The sequence below is a fragment of the Papio anubis genome, chromosome 16 (assembly GCF_008728515.1).
Source record: "Papio anubis isolate 15944 chromosome 16, Panubis1.0, whole genome shotgun sequence".
Taxonomy (NCBI): Eukaryota; Metazoa; Chordata; class Mammalia; order Primates; family Cercopithecidae; genus Papio; species Papio anubis.
Window position 1 is genome coordinate 53,784,584 of NC_044991.1, and position 18,389 is coordinate 53,802,972.

The 18,389-nt window shown below is 42.0% G+C and overlaps 1 protein-coding gene across 2 annotated transcripts; it reads right to left on the bottom strand.

Annotated features, from left to right (window-relative positions):
• Positions 1 to 1,568: 1,568 nt before the first annotated feature.
• Positions 1,569 to 17,723, bottom strand: PRNP (prion protein). Of its 2 annotated transcripts, none has more exons than XM_031656585.1 (2): positions 17,062 to 17,723; positions 1,569 to 3,958 (listed from the first exon to the last, which is right to left on the bottom strand). In XM_031656585.1, exon 2 carries the CDS (start codon positions 3,946 to 3,948, stop codon positions 3,187 to 3,189), a length of 762 nt encoding a protein of 253 aa, XP_031512445.1. In that variant the 5' UTR covers positions 3,949 to 3,958; positions 17,062 to 17,723; the 3' UTR covers positions 1,569 to 3,186. The 2 variants fall into 2 exon arrangements, with proteins under 2 accessions (XP_031512445.1, XP_031512444.1); XM_031656584.1 differs by having other exon boundaries at positions 17,058 to 17,723.
• Between the last annotated feature and the right edge of the window lie 666 nt (positions 17,724 to 18,389).

Below are 18,389 nucleotides of genomic sequence, written 5' to 3' on the forward strand. Positions count from 1 at the left end.
AAGGCACTTACCCAGCGGTTGTCTCTCTTTCTCTCTCATACATGCTGAGTTGCTCCCAATCCCTGGGCACTCCTCCAATCCGGCCCCCTGCTTGGCATGGCATGCCTCCCTCTCTAGGACCTGTGAGTACAATAATTTCAAGTGCCCCTCCCCTAGAGTTTCCCTAGCCAGGCTGGAGTGATCCTTGAAGACCCCACCAGAGGCACTCCCCCATTTACAACACAAACATTTGCTAAGATATTGGCCTGTGATTTCAACCACTGTCACTTCTGATTACTCCCTGCCTTTAGCAAATTAGTTGCAGAAGAAAACTTCAGCCAAGGATAACCAAGAGCATCACAGCGCTGGTGCGTCAAAACGTGTAGAAAATGAGTTGGAAGATTATGACCAATCAAAGTCACCTTTCAGATCAAAGGTGTTGAATCTGAAGAGACTGTGTCACTATTTTAGGGCCTGATTTGGGGTGTATAAAGCAGGTTCAGGTGACCCTTGAACACCATGGGTTGGAACTGAGTCCACGAGACACAGATTTTCTTCTGCCTCTGCCACCCATGAGACAGCAAGACCAACCCCTCCCCTTCCTCCTCGGCCTTCCTCAATGTGAGGTTGATAAGGATGAAGACCTTTATGATGAACCACCTCCAGTCAGTGAATAGTAAAAATATTTTTCCTTCCTCATTGTTTCAATAACATTTTCTCTGACTTACTCTATTGTGAGAATACAGTATATGTGACATATGAAATATGTGTTAACCAACTCTTTACGTTATTGGTAAGGCTTCCGGCCAACAGCAGGCAATTAGTCTATTAGCAATTAAGTTTTAGGGGAGTTAAACGTTCTATGCAGGCCGGGTGCGGTGGCTCATGCTGGTAATCCTAGCACTTTGGGTGGCTGAGGTGAGCGGATCACTTGAGGCCTAGTTTGATACCAGCCTGGCCAACATGGTGAAACCCCGTCTCTACTAAAAACACAAAAATTAGCCAGGCATGGTGGCAGGTGCCTGTAGTCCCAGCTAGCTACTCAGGAGGCTGAGGCAGGAGAATCGCCTGAACCTGGGAGGCGGAGGTTGTGGTGAGCCAAGATTGCGCCACTGTACTCCAGCCTGGGCGACAGAGCAAGACTCCTCTCAAAAAAAAAAAACAAAAAAAACCCAAAAAAACTTCTATGCAGATTTTTGATTGTGCAGCAGGTCAGTGCCTCTAATCCCTGTGTTGTTCAAGGGTCAACAGTTCTTTAGAGCTTGTTAATTTTCATTTTAATCAAGAAAATCTATTTCTAAATCCAGGACTGATAAAAGCTCCTAGACTGTTCCTCCTGCTGCAATAGCGCCTTTGCTGTTTACCAGGGCTAAGCCCACATAGATACTTGTGGAGAAAATGCAAAAGCAGCAGGGATGAACTAGTAGGTGACAGGGAAGTGAGGACAAGGGCAGGAGCAGGGGGAGGTGCATGAACCATCAGCCATCACTTGAGAAGGGAGAACTGAAAGTGCCACTTGGCTCAGATTAACCCCCAAAATGGTTCCCAGCACAGGGTAAGCACCAGGAAATACAACTGCAGACATGGGAGGTGGTGCTCATCTTCGCTCCTGTTTAATTTCAGTCAGATATTAAACATTTATAAATTTTTTATACAACAAAACAAGAACATGCAAAGTTACAAATATAGAAAATATAAATTACATGCATATTTCAAAGACCTGTTAATGGTGTCCGCTTTGGATTCTTATACAAAACGATTCAGTGCACATTGTAAGCCTAAGGACCACGCAAAAGGGTTTCCCACATATTAAGTATTCAGTACCTTACAAAAGTTAATGCATTAGACACTTCAGATGTTCAGATGTTAACTGCTCTAAACAAAACTCCTAAATCTGTACTATGCAATATATATTTTATATACATATATATTTTTACATAGAATACTCACAAAGTGCAAGCCAATAATAACATTGCAGAAAAGTAATACATATCTGCTAGGTGACAATATCAAACAATTCAGGGAATAATTTTACTTTAATTAATGTTAACAGAATTTCTTTTTCCACTTCAAATCAATCATATTTCTGTCATCTCCAACGTAAGATATTTTTTAGATTGTCTCCCTATTCTTTGATTCAAAAGCCAATTACAGAAGCTATGAACTTGACCTAATTCTGGTTTTTGACAATTATGAGACAGAAATAAAGAAATGCAAGCAGTTCTTTTCTTTGCACACTGACCATTTTCTTAATTACATCATCCTCTATGATGATGGTGCTTTCACAACTGCAGCTCTCCGGTATGTCAAAATCATTCTGGTTTCTAGGTAAATGGACAAAGGAGATTTGCCTTCAGTGTCTAGAAGGCAATTTACTTTTCTGCTGCCTTAATTACCTATAGTTTAAAGAAAGGAATGCCACGCATAGGTCCTTTAAACAAAAACGGGAGGTTGCCTCCAATGGCACCATTCCCAAACATTAGATTTTAAGTCCCAGAAGCCTTTCAAATATGTTACAGTTATGTTCACTGTGAATATGTCCTCTAGCCAGAGGTTTAGTGTTGTACCGATATTTACTCTTGATGAACAGCTGCTGTGTAGCCCTTACTGTGAAAAGTAAAACATTGCCCCAGTTCTCCGTAGATACAGAGCTCATGCTCCAGTGGGCCAAGCCAGTGTCCCGAGAGCTAACAATTTCTAGGATTTTTTTTTTGAATGAGTATCATGCGGCCTCCTAACAAACTTGGCAGAAATGTTGCTGGGTTTTCTTAAAATGGAAAATATCTCTAAATAGCTATGAAATCTCTGCTAAGACAGGGCATTAGTATACTGAGCTCTAGCCGCTGAAGGAGCCAGAGGTATCCAGGCAAAGGTATTTGAGACTGTTCTGAGATTTGTTTTAGCCTCAACCTGCTGCACTAAGTCCAAAAATAAGTCCAGATTAACCAATGGTTATTTGCTGTTATACTTTTACTGGCCCGGCATTAGCAACGGCCCATGATGAACTCAATCAAAGGGGGCTTGACTAGCATCTCAGGTCTACTCTATATTTTCCAGTGCCCATCAGTGCCAAGGGTATTGATTAGCCTATCAGGGACAAAGAGAGAAGCAAGAATGAGACACCACCACTAAAAGGGCTGCAGATGGATACTCCCTCCCTCAACCTGGAAAAAGATTAGAAAGATGGTGAAAACAGGAAGACCTTCCTCATCCCACTATCAGGAAGATGAGGAAAGAAATCAGGAGGATCACAGGCGGGGAGGAGAAGAGGACCATGCTCGATCCTCTCTGATAATAGGCCTGTGATTCCTTCTCGTACTGGGTGATACACATCTGCTCAACCACGCGCTCCATCATCTTAACGTCGGTCTCGGTGAAGTTCTCCCCTTTGGTGGTGGTGGTGACTGTGTGCTGCTTAATCGTGATATTGACGCAGTCGTGCACAAAGTTGTTCTGGTTGCTGTACTGATCCACAGGCCTGTAGTACACTTGGTTGGGGTAACGGTACATGTTTTCACGATAGTAACGGTCCTCATAGTCATTGCCAAAATGTATGAGGGGCCTGCTCATGGCACTTCCCAGCATGTAGCCGCCAAGGCCCCCCACCACTGCCCCAGCTGCTGCAGCACCAGCCATGTGCTTCATGCTGGTTTTTGGCTTACTGGGCTTGTGCCACTGATTGTGGGTGCCACCTCCTTGACCCCAGCCACCACCATGAGGCTGTCCCCAGCCGCCACCATGAGGCTGTCCCCAGCCGCCACCATGGGGTTGCCCCCAGCCACCACCATGAGGCTGCCCCCAGCCACCACCACCCTGGGGTGGATAGCGGTTGCCTCCAGGGCTGCCCTGCCCCGGGTATCGGCTGCCTCCAGTGTTCCATCCTCCAGGCTTCGGGCGCTTCTTGCAGAGGCCCAGGTCACTCCATGTGGCCACAAAGAGAACCAGCATCCAGCAGCCAAGGTTCGCCATGATGACTGTTCTGTAAAATGAAGAGGAGAATATCAGAGTCCCATATTTATGTTGAAACTACTAAATGTTTGGTGCATAATGAATGAGTACATAGCAATGGCATCAGCTGCTCAAGTGAAACGCTGTTCCCGCCCTGTACTTCTCTGAAGCACTTAGGACAAAAGCAAAGGTAAGAAAAGCGTGAACACAACTCTTTCTCCTGCTCCAAGGACAAATCTGACCCTAAGTTATGGACTTGATGAATGAGTTTTAGTTCATTATTTAATATTTTATGAGCGATTTATTTTCTTCTAATTTTTGTACTAAAACAACAAACAAATCAAACATCCAGAATGACAGTTTATGACCCTTTGGAGAATGTATATTCATCAAATTAAAAATCTCTTTTCAAATTAAAGATCTCATTTACCCTGGATACTTAGCTCCCAGAGCAGAGACCTATGACAATAGTAAAATGATTGCTAAATAGTACCTGCTGTACCCTAGGTCAAATCATAGGCTCCAAATCATCACTGTGTGCCATAAAACCTAAAATGGCATATACTGTAAATGGCATATACTGTAACACTGAAGTTAGTCTTGTCCTCAGTGCTGGGATGATCTGCAATATTTTTCCCTCTTTCTCCTTTTTTATTTTTATTTTTTAAAAAAACAATACCTAGCTTGTTCAGATATAATTCACATACCATATAATCCACCATGTACCATGTACAGTTCAATGGTTTTTAGAACATTTAATGAAATGTGCAACCATAACTGTTGTCAATTTTAGAACATTTTTGTGAACTCAGAAACCCCTTACCTTTAACTATCACCCAATTAGCTGCAAATTCTTTTAAAAATTAGAAAATTATTTTTCATCTCCTTCAGAGCTAATGACTGAATTGGATAATATTCACAAAAAGAATTATCAAATAAATAAATTAACATTCTGTTTATGTTTCTACTAACATTATTGAAATGGGAAGTTTTGCCTTGGTGGTCATAAGCAAATCAAAATATATTTGAAAGTTACAAGCAGAGTTGGTCATGCCAGTTAGGGTTTTTGGAGGCTCTTTTAGGTGGGGGTCTGTGGGGCAGGTTCTTTGCAGGCCTGCTTCCTTGATGTAGGTCCCATGATCTCATGAGGCCCAGCTCTTGGCCTCCCTGCTACTCACACACCCCAGGAAATCACTAGGGCACCATCCCCTCAGTCAGTAACATTCAATCTAAGGGGCTTTTATGTCAGCACCTTCTCCATTCACTCCAATGGGTGACAAATCCAGCCAAAGCTCTAGAGTGACTGAATTTTCTCTCTCACAGCATACACTGGATCTATCAGCAAATCTCAGCAGCTCTACCTTGAAAATCGATCCTAAGCACCTCAGCTTCTCACATTTTCCAACATGACCATCTTATTCGGTGCCTCCATCACTTCTCATCTGATTCCTTCAACAGCCTCCCAACCAGCCTACCTGCTCCTCCCCTGGCTGCCTTTGAGTGCTCTCCTCTTAATATGCGGGTCACATCGTGCCACTTCCCTTGTCCCTCAGTGAGGCTCCTTTGTACTCTGGATAAAACACAAGGTCGTGGCCATGCTGGCTGGGCCCCATGTGACCTGGTTCAGGCCTCCCACTGCCCCTCAAACCTGACAAGCACGTCCTGTCTCAGGGCTGTTGCCCTTGCTGTTCTCTGGGCCTAGAAGGCTTTTCTTCCAGCTACTCATGTGGCTCAAGTTTGCTCAGTGGGGCTCTTCCCATCACTCTACCTAAAATAGCACCCCTAGCCCACCCCCTTTCCCAGTTTCATTATTCTCTGGAGCAGTTACAGCTACTTGAGATATTATGTTATTTATTGTGTGCTTATTGTTCATATTCTCCACAGGAGTGCAGGCTCCTTGAGGGCAGGGGTTTGGTTTTGTTCACAGCAGTGTTCCTAGACACAGTGCTTGACCCATAGACTTGCAAAATAAATGCTGGACAAATGAATGAGTGGGAAAACACATGTTATAAAGCATAAGGAATAATCAAGCTAAATATTAAATATTTATAATGGATACGCAAAGAGAACCATATTTATAAATGTACAAAATAGTATTTTTGACAATGGCCAGCTAACATTTTCAATTCAGTTAAATAAGTATTTATTTTATGTGCCAGCTACTGCAGTAGACTCTGGCTGGCTGGAGATATTACCTGAAATGGGAAGATGGGAGGAAGAGGAGACTGCAGGGAATGACACTGAGTCGGGCTTTGAACGTGCCTCATTTAAAGCTGTAAGAGTTAAGGATCTATGAGCTCTTAGATACACCTGAACAGGCGAGGACATGGCATAGTGAGAGAAGCTCAGAGGAGAAGAACCAGGCACAGAAGGTGGGTGGGGCCAGACAACTCTGGAGTGGAGATGGGTGATGAGAAAGGACACTGGCATGTCTGGAGGCGTATTCATCTAAGATACTCTCTGTCACGAGTCAGGTAGTGGCCTAGTCCTCTGGCATATTTCAAGATATCCTATTAAGTATATGGTAATGGTCAATACCTGTTTATTACTAAGAAGAGCACTAAGAATACACTCAGAAACACAACAGGGACATCCATTGTCATGGGACTCAAAGTGCTGTCCAAGGCCATATGCAAAGAAGTAACAGGTGTAAGAATGGCAAGAAAAGTGCTCTGGCTGACAGTATTTGCAATTAGTGTGATCATGCACATAGAAAATCCAACAGAATAACAGGAGTAACATGAGAACCAATGCTAGAGTGCAAGGTTATGGGACTGAAGGTCAGCCTACTAAAACCAACAGCATTCCTCTATACTATTAATAACTGACCAGAAGAAAATACAGATATTCAAAGTAACAACCAAACTGTAAAGTGTCTAGGAACTGACTTAACTAAGAAAAGACTTCCGATGGGTGAAAATTTTAACTCTAATACAGAGAACATAGAAGATGATCTGAAAAAATGGAGAGACGTTTCATGGTCTTGATTGCAATAACTCAGTATTATAAAGATGTCCATTATCCTCAAATGTACTGGTGGTTTCGTTTTTTTTTTTTTGAGATGGAGTTTTGCTCTTGTTGCACAGGCTGGAGTGCAATGGCACGATCTCGGCTCACCACAACCTCCGCCTCCTGGGTTCAAGTGATTCTCCTGCCTCAGCCTCCCTAGTAGCTGGGATTACAGGCATGCACCACCACACCCGGCTCATTTTGTATTTTTAGTAGAGACAGGGTTTCTCCATGTTGGTCAGGCTGGTCTTGAACTCCCAACCTCAGGTGATCCGCCTGCCTCGGCCTCCCAAAGTGCTGGGATTACAGGCGTGAGCCACCACGCCCGGCCTGTACTGGTAGTTTCAATAAAATGCCAGTTAAAATTCCAGGTGGATTTTTTGAGAAGTTCAGTAAACTTATATGGGGAAAAAATGCCCATGAATAACAAGGTCAACTTAAAAAAAAAAAAGTGTAAAGAGGAGGGAATCTGCCAAAGCAGACACGAAATCACTACAAAACCACAGTGATGAAGACTGGACGGTAAAACTAAGGAATAGATGGAGAGACCAAAGGAAACAGAAAAGCTAGTTGACAGAGAAACCCACGTAGATACACTTTAGCAGGGACTTGATGTGTGCTGACGTGGGCACCACAAATCAATACAGAAGGAAGGTTTCATGCTTCTGGGAAACAAGAAAAAGAAAACTAGATCCCTAACTACATACAAAAGTGAACTCTAGATGGATCCAAGACTTACATGTGAAAGGTACAAGAATGGCGCTAGAAGAGGAAAATATTGGCAAATATCTTTGTGACCTGAAGGAGGAATGGGGGAAGAACTTTTAAAACAAAAAGCACAAACCATAAGTCTAATAATTGATGAATTTGATTACATCCTCAAAAACCTAAAGACGGAAATACCATTTGACCCAGCAATCTCATTACTAGGTATATATCCAAAGGAATATAAATCATTCTATTACAAAGACACATATACGTATATGTTCATTGCCAACACTATCCACAGTAGCAAAGACGTGGAATCAACCTAAATGCCCATCAATGATAGACTGGATAATGAAAATGTGGTACATATATGCCATCGAATACTATGCAGCCCCAGAAAAGAATGAGATCATGTTCTTTGCAGGGATGTGGATGGAACTGGAAGCCATTATCCTTAGCAAACTGACACAGGAACAGAAAACCAAATTCTACATGTTCTCATTTATAAGTGGGAGCTAAATGATGAGAACACATGGACACATGGAGAGGAACAACACACACCAAGGCCTATCGGAGGGTTGGGGGACGGAGAGGATCAGGAAAAATAACTAATGGGTACTAGACTTAGTACCTGAGTGATGAAATTATCTGTATGACAAACCCCCGTGACACAAGTTTACCTATGTAACAAACCTGCACTTGTGCCCTTGAACTTAAAAATTAAAAAAAATTAAAATTTAAAGATTCTTATTCAACACGATAAAGCTGACTCTGGACAAAGTTAATAGAAAGAATACACAATGGTAAAAGGGACTTAAAATCAACAGAGGATTCATTTCTAGAACTTGCAAGGAATTCTAACAGAGCAGTAAGAGACAGTAATTCCAACAGAAAAAATGGCCAAAAGATATAACCGATAATTTACCTAAGAGAGAAACCCAAAAGGATAGAAAAAGATAATCAAAATCATTAAGAATATAATAAAACTGAAACAAAAATGATATAACATTCACGCTTATCAGGATAGCACAAAAAAAATTTTTTTAAGGAAGTTGAAAATGTGAGGATTTGGAACCTACATGGCTATCAGAGGAACATGGATAATACAACTGAATACAAGAAGTGAAATAAAGTAAATGATTATTCAACTCAAAAAGAAGAAAACAGAAAACTTCAAAATAAACTGTCATAGTTATAAATTAATAATAGAGATGAAAATCAAATTTAATAAATAAAACCCAGAAAAATGTGGAATTTCTAAATAAAATTAAGAGTTATTTGAAAATACAACACACACACACACACATCACTAGAAAACATCTCTGTAAGGGGAAATAGCCTTAGAGAATGCTTTAAAAGGATAATAAATTACTATATACAACTTTCCTTAATGAATAAAAATATTTCCGAAATGGATTGTCTTTCTGTTAAGATATAAATTATAAAAATCAACTTTAGAATTAATTCATTTAACAAATATTTATGGAATAACTAGTATGTGCCAGTTTCTTTTTGTTGTTGTTGTTTCTTTTCTGGTAGAGATGGGATCTTGCTATGTTGCCCAGGCTTGTCTCAAACTTCTGGGCTCAAGAGATCTTCCCGCCTTGGCCTCCCAAAGTGCTGAGATTACAGGTGTGAGCCACCATGCCCAACCAGTATGTGTCAGCTTAAAAAAAAATAGAAGACTAGAACTGACCAATAACCATAGAAGAAATGGAGAAAAAAAGCTGTCAAAAATTATACACTGTAATATAACACTTACAGTACCATAACTTTTTTTTTTTTTTTTTTTTTTTTTTTTTTTAGACAGGGGCTCACCCAGGCCAAAGTATAGTGGCATGATCTCAGCTCTCTGCAACCTCCACCCAATGGGCTTAAGTGATCCTCCTGAGTAGCGGGGACCACGGGTATGTACCACCAAGCCCGGTTATTTTTTTGTATTTTTAGTAGTGATGGGGTCTTGCCATGTTGCCCAGGCTGGTCTCGAACTCCTGGGTTCAACTAGTCTGCATGCCTCAGCCTCCCAAAGTGCTGGGATTATAAGTGTGAGCCACAGCTATATATAGGTGACCCACAACACATTATTGTGCCACCATGCCTGGCACAATAATTTATTGATTAGCTTAATACATACTTTAAGTGTCAGAATTCTAAGGGTCAAGAATTGTGCTAGGGGCAGAGGACACAGTTTGGAATAAGATACTTAGCTTGTGGGCTTAAGAACCAAAAAGGAGATCAAATCTGTGGAGCCCCATGAGACAGCGGCAGGTGGACTGCTGAGACTAGGGAGGTGGTGAGGGTCAGATCATGAGGGCCTCATGGGCCACAGAGAGAAATATCTATCTTCTTCCAAAAGCAGTGGGGAGCCATTAAAGGGTCTTAGTAGGACAGTAACATCATAAAATTGTTTTTTTTTAAAGCTCAGCTCAAGCCTGTAATCCTAGCACTTTGGGAAGCTCAGACAGGAGGATTGCTTGAGCCTAGGAGTTCGAGACCAGCCTGGGCAACATGGCGAAAACCCATGTCTACAAAACATTTTTTCTTAAATAGAAGAAAATTTAGTGGGACAAGAAAGGGAATGGAGAGGCCAGTTAAGAAACTACTGCAGGAAGATGGTGGCGTGGCCTGGGATGGAGTCCATGCAGCTGGCAGGCTGTGAACAAATGAGACATATTTTACAGAAAGAGCCAGTAAGACTTGCTGGTTGAGTGGATGGAGGAGTGAGAGTTGCCCGGGTCTGGGGCTTCCATAACCAGGGAGATGGCGGTGATGCCATCTACTGAAATAGGACAAACTGGTGGAGGGTCATGCTTGGGAAAGAAAACCAAGAGTTTCAGTATGGACACGTAAACTTTGCCACTATATGAGACATCCAAGTGGGAGTATCAATTCAGGCAATTGTTATAAGAATCTGTAACTCAGTAGAGATAAACATTTGGGCATCTTCACCTGAGATGCAGTATTTAGAGCCAATGGGATAAAGGGCGAAGATTCAAATGCTAGTATGCAGGTGGGCACACTTAGCCACCCTGCTATGGCACCCTCCTCTCACATAGGTGCCAAAATCCAAAAAAATAGCACCCAACTTATTTTAACAGTTTAGTAAAAGAAGAATACATTATGACCACTATGGATTATTTTAGGAATACAAGACTGGTTGAAAATCAGGAACTCTATTAATAGGTTAGGAAGAAAAAAAGATTTTCTTCAGATGTTGAAAAGTTTTCAATGAAAATCAGTATCATTCCTAAATTTTTGAAAATTTAAGCTATTTTTAAAACATTTCTATAGAACTGGAAGGATAGTCTCTTTCCATCATAAAGAAATGCTGTCACAAACACAAAGCCCAAAATATCGTAATTTTAAGAGGAAAGGCATTCCCATTAATGTGGTGAACAATAATCTATTGCTTTTATGCTATTAGGTTGTTCTATAAATTCATCTAGGTATAATTTTTTTACTTGGAAAATTCAGGAAAATCTCAAAAAATGTCTTAGAATAAATATGTGAGCTTAACAGGGTGGTAGTTTTTCAAATCAACAAATCAAAACTCAGTGAGTCCCTAAATCAGTTGTAGTTAAACATTTCATGGGGAAAAACATTCATCCACAATGGCAGTAAAAATTGAAAATATGTAGGATTTAACCTGAAAATAAATAGTAGGAAAGCTACAAAATTTTACTGAGACATAAAAGAAGACTGGAAAAAGAGAAAGACATACAACTTTTTTTGTTCTGGAAACCAGTATTGAAAGATACCAAGTCACCAGCAAATAATCCATAAAGTAAACACAATTTCAGTCAGCATTCAAAGGTAATTTTATAACCCCTTGTTTGCTTTGGATCTCTTAGATTTTTGGACACGTGATTTAGAAAGAAAATAAATAACGAAGCATCAGACTTACACTTCACTTAAACCAAATGGATCTAAACAGACAAATACAGGACATTCCATCCAACAGCTGCAGAACACACATTCTTCTCAACAGCACATGGAGCATTCTCCAGAATAGATCATATGTTAGGTCATAAAACAAGTCTTAACAAACTTAATTAGACTGAAATCATATCAAGTTTCTTTTCTAAGCATGATGGTATAAAACTAGAAATTAATAACAGGAGAAACCAGCATTATCCTGATGTCAAAGTCCCACAAAAATATACAAGAAAATGGCAGTATAGGCCAATATCCCTGATGAACATAGGTGCAAAAATTCTTAACAAAATTCTAGCAAAGTAAATTCAACAGCTCATTAAAAAGATCATTTACTATGATAAAGTGGGACTCATCCCAGGGATGCAAGGATGGTTCAACATACACAAATCAATAAGTGTGATACATCACAGTAACAGAATGAGACAATAACCATACTATCATTTCAATAGATGCAGAAAAAGCATATGACAAAATTCAACATTCTTTCATGATAAAAACTCTCAATGAATTAGGTATAGAAGGATTGTACCTCAACACAATAAAGGCCACATATGACAAGGTCACAGCTAACATCATACTTAATGGTGAAAAATTGAGAGCTTTTCCTCTTAGATCTGAAATGAGACAAGGATGCCACCTTCACTGAATTTTAGGATTGTTTTTTCTATTTCTGTGAAGAATGTCATTGGTATTCTGATAGGGATTCTATTGAATCTGTAGACCACTTTGGGTAGTATGGACATTTTAACAATATTAATTATTCCCCCATGAGCACATTCTATCTTTCTATTTGTGTCTCCTTCAATTTCTTTCATCGGTGTTTTATAGTTTTCAGTGTAGAGATCTTTCACCTTCTTGGCTAAATTTATTCTGAAATATTTTATTTTGTAGCTGTTGTAAATGGAACTTTATTTTTATTTATTTCCAGATAGTTCACTATTGGCATATAGAAACACTACTGAATTTTGTATGTTAATTTTGTATCCTGCAACTTTACTAAATTTATTAGTTCTAATGGTTTTCTGGTGGAGTCTTTATGGTTTTATAAGTATAAAATCATGTGATCTCCAAATAGGAGCAATTTAACTTTTTCCTTTCAAATTTGGATGTTCTTCATTTCTTTCTCTTGTCTAACCGTCCTGGCTAGAACTTCCAGTACTACATGTTGAATAGAACTGGTGTGTGTGAGCATTCTTATCTTATTTCGGATCTTAGAGGAAAAGCTCTCTTTCTAATTTTGTACACAATACATATAATCTTACCTGTCAAATTAAAAAATAAATTTGAAAAAGAATTCAAAAGGGATTTTAAAAGACATTATGAAATTATACTCAAAACTTAAAAGACTGAAGAAAACTTTTATGAGAAGATAATCCAGGGTGCACTTGACCTGCCAGGTGTCAGACTGCAAAGCTACAATAAGATCACATGGCATTGGTGCATGAGCAGAATGGCAAAACAATGGAACTAGAGAGAGGGTACAAAAAAATCCATAAATTACCCCATTCATCTTATTCCCATTTATAGATGGGGAGTGAGAGTCAGAGCTGGTAAGAACTTATCCCAAGGTTGTAACAGCCCAAGGTGTTGGAGCTGAGATCCAAATATAGCCACCAAAGCCTTCCAGCCCATATAACACATTACAACTTGAAGCTTAATTAGTTACATTGGGAAGGGGCAAATGTCAAACAGTCCCCCACCTTCAACCCATAGTGTCCCTTGTCTTTTCTGAGCTAAGTAAATTCCCTTGTTATATTTTAATTTTTTTGAGGTCCATAAAGAACTTGATGTAGGCTGAAAAAAAATTTTGCACAAAAATTGGGGGTAGCGGTTTCTCACTGGCACCCAGAAGCCACAAACTGAATAGAGCAAGGGGTCCTCAACCTGGTCCATCATCAAAATTACCTGAGGAGCTTTTAAAAAACAACATTGCTGGAACCCATCCCAAGCCAGTCAGAAAGTGCCTAGCGATGGGAGACAGGCTTTGGGAATCTAGAAAAGCTTCTCAGGGAATTGGCACCCGCGATCAGGCTTCAGTGCTAGGTCTCAGGGGTCTAATCTTCAACATTTATAATGCTTTTCATTGAAGGGTTACTGCCCTTAAAGTGATCACACAATACTGTAACAGTTTAAGTAGAATGCAGTTGGAGAAAAAGGACTGGTTAATACATTGAGAAAAAAAATTCTCCCAGCCGTGAGAATTGCTGCACACACAATTCACTTAGGAGTTATTTTATAATGCTGTAGCCATCACTGGGTTAGATACAGACATGTTTTGAATGTTTAATATGCAGCAGTTCACAGCGGATATAGTTGCCTTGAAAGAAGAAATAAGATCTGAAAAGGGAGAATGGACAAAGTAAGTTAAAACTGAAGTTTAGAGAATCTTTTACCTTGGTTTGGCCAGTTGGTTGAGAGCCATGTTCAGGGTCAATGTGGTGCAGAAACTTCTGTTATGTTATTATTGTTATTTCATTACATTATTTTTAAAATGGCTGCTCCCTTACATAATTCAGAATAATTCTAAAAATCTGTGGCCATTTCTCTGCAAAATTAAACTGATTTTACAAGAAATGATGATGCAGTGAGGTGTGAGTTACACAGATGGACCCAAGTGGCCTCTGGATCAAGAGCTTGTGATCACAGCCTTTCCTGACCCTCATTTTCTGTGACAGTTGGTGACTTTCAACCTTCCTAAGACCACAGAGGTTCTGCAGGATATGTACAATCTGTTGTGGCTCAGCTAAACTAGATTTGTGCCTCCAGGAAGACAGAAAGCTTAGACATGGCTGCAATTGTTCAGTTTTGAAAAACATTCAGGAGTCCTTAAAAACAACGACAGCAAAAAACTAGAATTGATAAATGAATCTAAGAACTGATTCTTTAAAAAAACCCATAATACAAATTACTAAATCATTAATCAACTAAAAAAATGGAACAATATTTGAAAAAAGAAACAAGGTTGGCTAAAAATCTTTTATTCTAAGTAGCAAATATAACAATCTCTCCTTTCTCTTACACACAGAAAACTGTGGGTCCATTTCATTTAAAAAATTAAAACCTGTTGAACTATTTTTTAAATGTCCTTATTTAGTGACAGCAATATATTCACCAAAAGAAAATTAAGATCACCTATAATTTCAATGAAAACGTCCATTTTCTGTGCTTTTTCTTTCAGATTTTTCACATATGCGTTCATGTTAGAGTAAGCAGGTGCAGTTTAGTAACCCACTTTTTTACTTACCAGTTTTTCCCCACATATCACAGGCTCCAAAATCATGATTTTTGATGGTTACATAATGTTTATTTCAGTTTATCTGTCATAATTTTCTTAGCTACTGCCCTGGTGTTATACATTTAGACTGTTTTCCAGCTGTTCTAAATTTAGATCATTCTGCTGGGAATATGTGCCTGTTTTTTTTTTTTGTTTGTTTCTTCCATTGCAGGTAAATTCTCAGGAGTGGGGTTTCTAGGTCACAGCTTCCAACTTCTTAATGCATCACCAGATTGCTTTACAAAAGGTTTGTACTGGTTCAAAATGCCCCAAATAACGCATACATACAGATGCAGAAAGTAGCTATCATTTCCTCCATTCTATGAATGGACAAAAGGAGGATCAGGAAATTAGGTAGCCTGTCCAAAGTCACAAAATTGACTGTAGAACCATCTTTGTGATCTCAAAGCCCTGCCACCTCCCCGGATACTTGAAAATGTCAAGTTTTGGGCAACCTTCCAGCAAGGGTTGCTGTTACTATTAATTATTTTTGTTATTTTAATAAATGTAAAATGATAACCCAAACATGCTTAATTTGCATTTTATTGTGTAAATTATTCATCATTTTGTCATTTATCTATTATAATCTTAATATTTTCCTTTCAGTGTGGAAGATTTGTGTTAGATACAAATAACATACAAATCACATCCTACCTCTCTGCCTGCTTTTCCCCTTACTGGTTAGCTTTTTTTCACTGTAAGACCTTCTCAGTGCTTGTGTAAGTAAAATTGCTTCTTCCCACTGGTGATTTTTTCCTCTCTTCTACAAATCTAAGAGCATTGTTGATTTTTTCAGAGGTTTAACATATTCACCCAATTTCCTGTTCCTATGTTTTTGACAATTATATTTGTAAAAATCCTTAATCCTTTTCTACCAGGAGTTTTTCCTAAGGAAACAGGAAACATCTCAAATGTTCTGCCTATGGGGAACTACTAATTAAACCGTGATGATCTAAGAACAAGAAAATAACGCAGCCATGAAGATTCTCAGCATTATGGCAGTGAAACTGCACTGTGTTGTGTGAGAATCTGGAGGCTAGGAAACAAAAACAGGGAGCTGTGGCTTTGCGATGGCGAAGATGGATGTGACGGTGGTGGAATTACGAGGTTAAAAAAAAATCTATTTCCTACAGCCACTACAAAGAGAAGAGCAAAAAATTCCTTAAAAAGTACAGTAAACATGGATTTCTCCCCATTGTTTAATAACGAAACGCGAAGGCGCCTGCTGCACAGGTGGGGAGGCCAGTGACCCAAGGGTAGTCATTCGAGGCTGGTTGTTCCTTGGAGCCCCCCATGGCCAGTGTTCTCCCTCCAGGGGTCTGGGAGGAATACGACTGGTCAATACTGAGGTCCGCCGTCGCACCTGGGGCCAGGCCGCAGACCTGCAGCTACTCTCTCCCCGCCACCGGCGAACAGAGGGTGGAGCCTCCCTGGACCCCGCCCCCGCCGAGGCCTGAGGCCCCGCCCCCGCCCGCCCGCCCGCGTGGGCCCCTTCCTCAGGCGGTGGCGGCGGTGGCAACGGCTGCACGGCTGCGGCCTCCCTCGGAGAAGCTCCGGTCGCGAGTATGAAGGGCGGGGCCGCCTCCCGGGAGGAGCGCTGCGGCTGCGGCGGGAGGGACCGAGGCGCCCCGGAACTCCCCCGGCGGGCGTCCCTCTTTCCATCCCCCTAAGCACCCTCTGGGCATCGCGGAAGCGCCAGGCCTTGCCGAGGGGCGTCCCGGGCCCCGATCCCGGCCTCCGAGGGGCTGCCAACGGGCGGAGAGCGCGAGTCCCGCGGCCCCCAGGCGCCCCTCCTCGCCCCGCGCCCTGCGGAGCCCGCTGGCGGCCCTCCCGGCGTTCCCTTGCCGCCGGCGATCGCCCTCTGGGCCGGACCCACGCGGGGTACAAGGGGGCTGAGACACCCCGGCGCCACCGACTTCCCTACCGGGGCTCCGCCAGCTCCCCCAGCCCCCATGCGGAGTAAAGGGAGCTTTCCTAACCTGAAAAGTGAAGCCGAGCCGCCTCACCCGAGCCGAGACCAGCGCACCCGGGCAGGCCCGAGACGCGTCACGCGCCCGCGGGGCAGCCCCCGGCCCCTCCTCACTGGGGTTCGGACCCTGCCCGGCCGGGCATCCTTGTGCCTGGGACCCGAGGCCCGGGGTCCTCACTCGGCCCCCGCAGCTCCCCTGTCCCCGCCCGAGTTTCCGCCACCCCGGGTGTTTACCTGCCTCGGTCGTGAGGAGAGGAGAAGCTCGCGGCGCCGCGGCTGTCAGCGACTGGCGCGGAGGGCAGGCGACGCGCGGAGCCGAGGGGGAGGGACGCAGGGCGGGGAAGGGAGGCGGCGGCGCTCGCGGGCGGAGGTCGGCGCGGGGACCAATTGTAGCGCGGCCCGGCGCACACTCGGTGCCCACGGCGGGCGGCCGGCAGAGGTTTAAGTTAAAGGGTGCAGCGCTGCCAAGCAGGGCCAGGAATGAGTCACCAGAAAAAACGAGTTGAGATTCGCTTGAACACTTGCATCAGTTGATACCGCCTGCGGGTGCCATCGCTCCCTGACGTGGCTCATTGACTGTAAAAATCATCTTTAATTGGAAATTCGGCCCAAAGCTTCAGCTCCCCGTTACATAATAGAGAACTCGAGAAAATGAAAGTCTCGGGAATGAGGAAGAAATTTCTGGAACTTTTGCAACCAGAAATTTCTAAAGAGGAAAACAAAAATTTTGCTTACTCTGGATTGAGATTAATATTTATGAATTTTCACATAAACTCTTTAATTTTGAGGCGTAGAAAGGATACTGACCATCACCTGTTCCTTCGTTCATTCACTTTCTACTCCTTATTCTAGGCAAGAGGTTATTTAGGTGGTGATATTAACAAATGAGAAAAATGCACTCCGTTTAAAAACCCCTCTTTGCACATTACCTGAGATATCTTCTATGAAACAGGGTGGTGTGTTCTTACCCAGGATTCCTGCTGACAACTTAGAGAAAGGTTTGTCTCATTTTAAAGGACGGTGAGGGATGAAGTGATAGAAGGGCAGGAGTTAGAGGGAGGGGGATTTTATAAATTATAACCCAAATTGGACACTTTTAAGAGTGGAATGGGCATAAACCAGGCCTGCCCTGGGGAAAATAGGACATCTAGTCTCCTCGTTTTGGGTGAGAGGTTTAGGAAGCATGTAAGGAAAGAGATTTAAGAATGTTGACAGCCAGGTGCAGTGGCTCAGGCCTGTAATCCCAGCACTTTGAGAGGCCAAGGCAGGAAGATGGCTTGAGCTCAGGAGTTTGAGACCAAAGTGGGCAACATAGTGAGACGCCATTTCTACAAAAAAAATTTAAAAAATTAGCTCTGAACAGTGACACAGGCCTGTAGTCTCAGCTACTGGGGAGGCTGAGGTGGGAGGGTTGCTTGAGCCCAGGAGGTAAAGGCTGCAGTGAGCTGTAATCGTGCCACTGCACTCCAGCCTGGGCCACAGGGCTACAGACCAAGACCCTGTCTCACTCTCTCTCTCTTAAAAAGAAAAAAAAAAAAAAAAAAAGCTGAGGCTCCATTGCTCCAT

Bases quoted from the DNA above. Each gene is read 5' to 3' on its own strand.
- PRNP (XM_031656585.1), bottom strand. From the start codon at position 3,948: ATGGCGAACCTTGGCTGCTGGATGCTGGTTCTCTTTGTGGCCACATGG.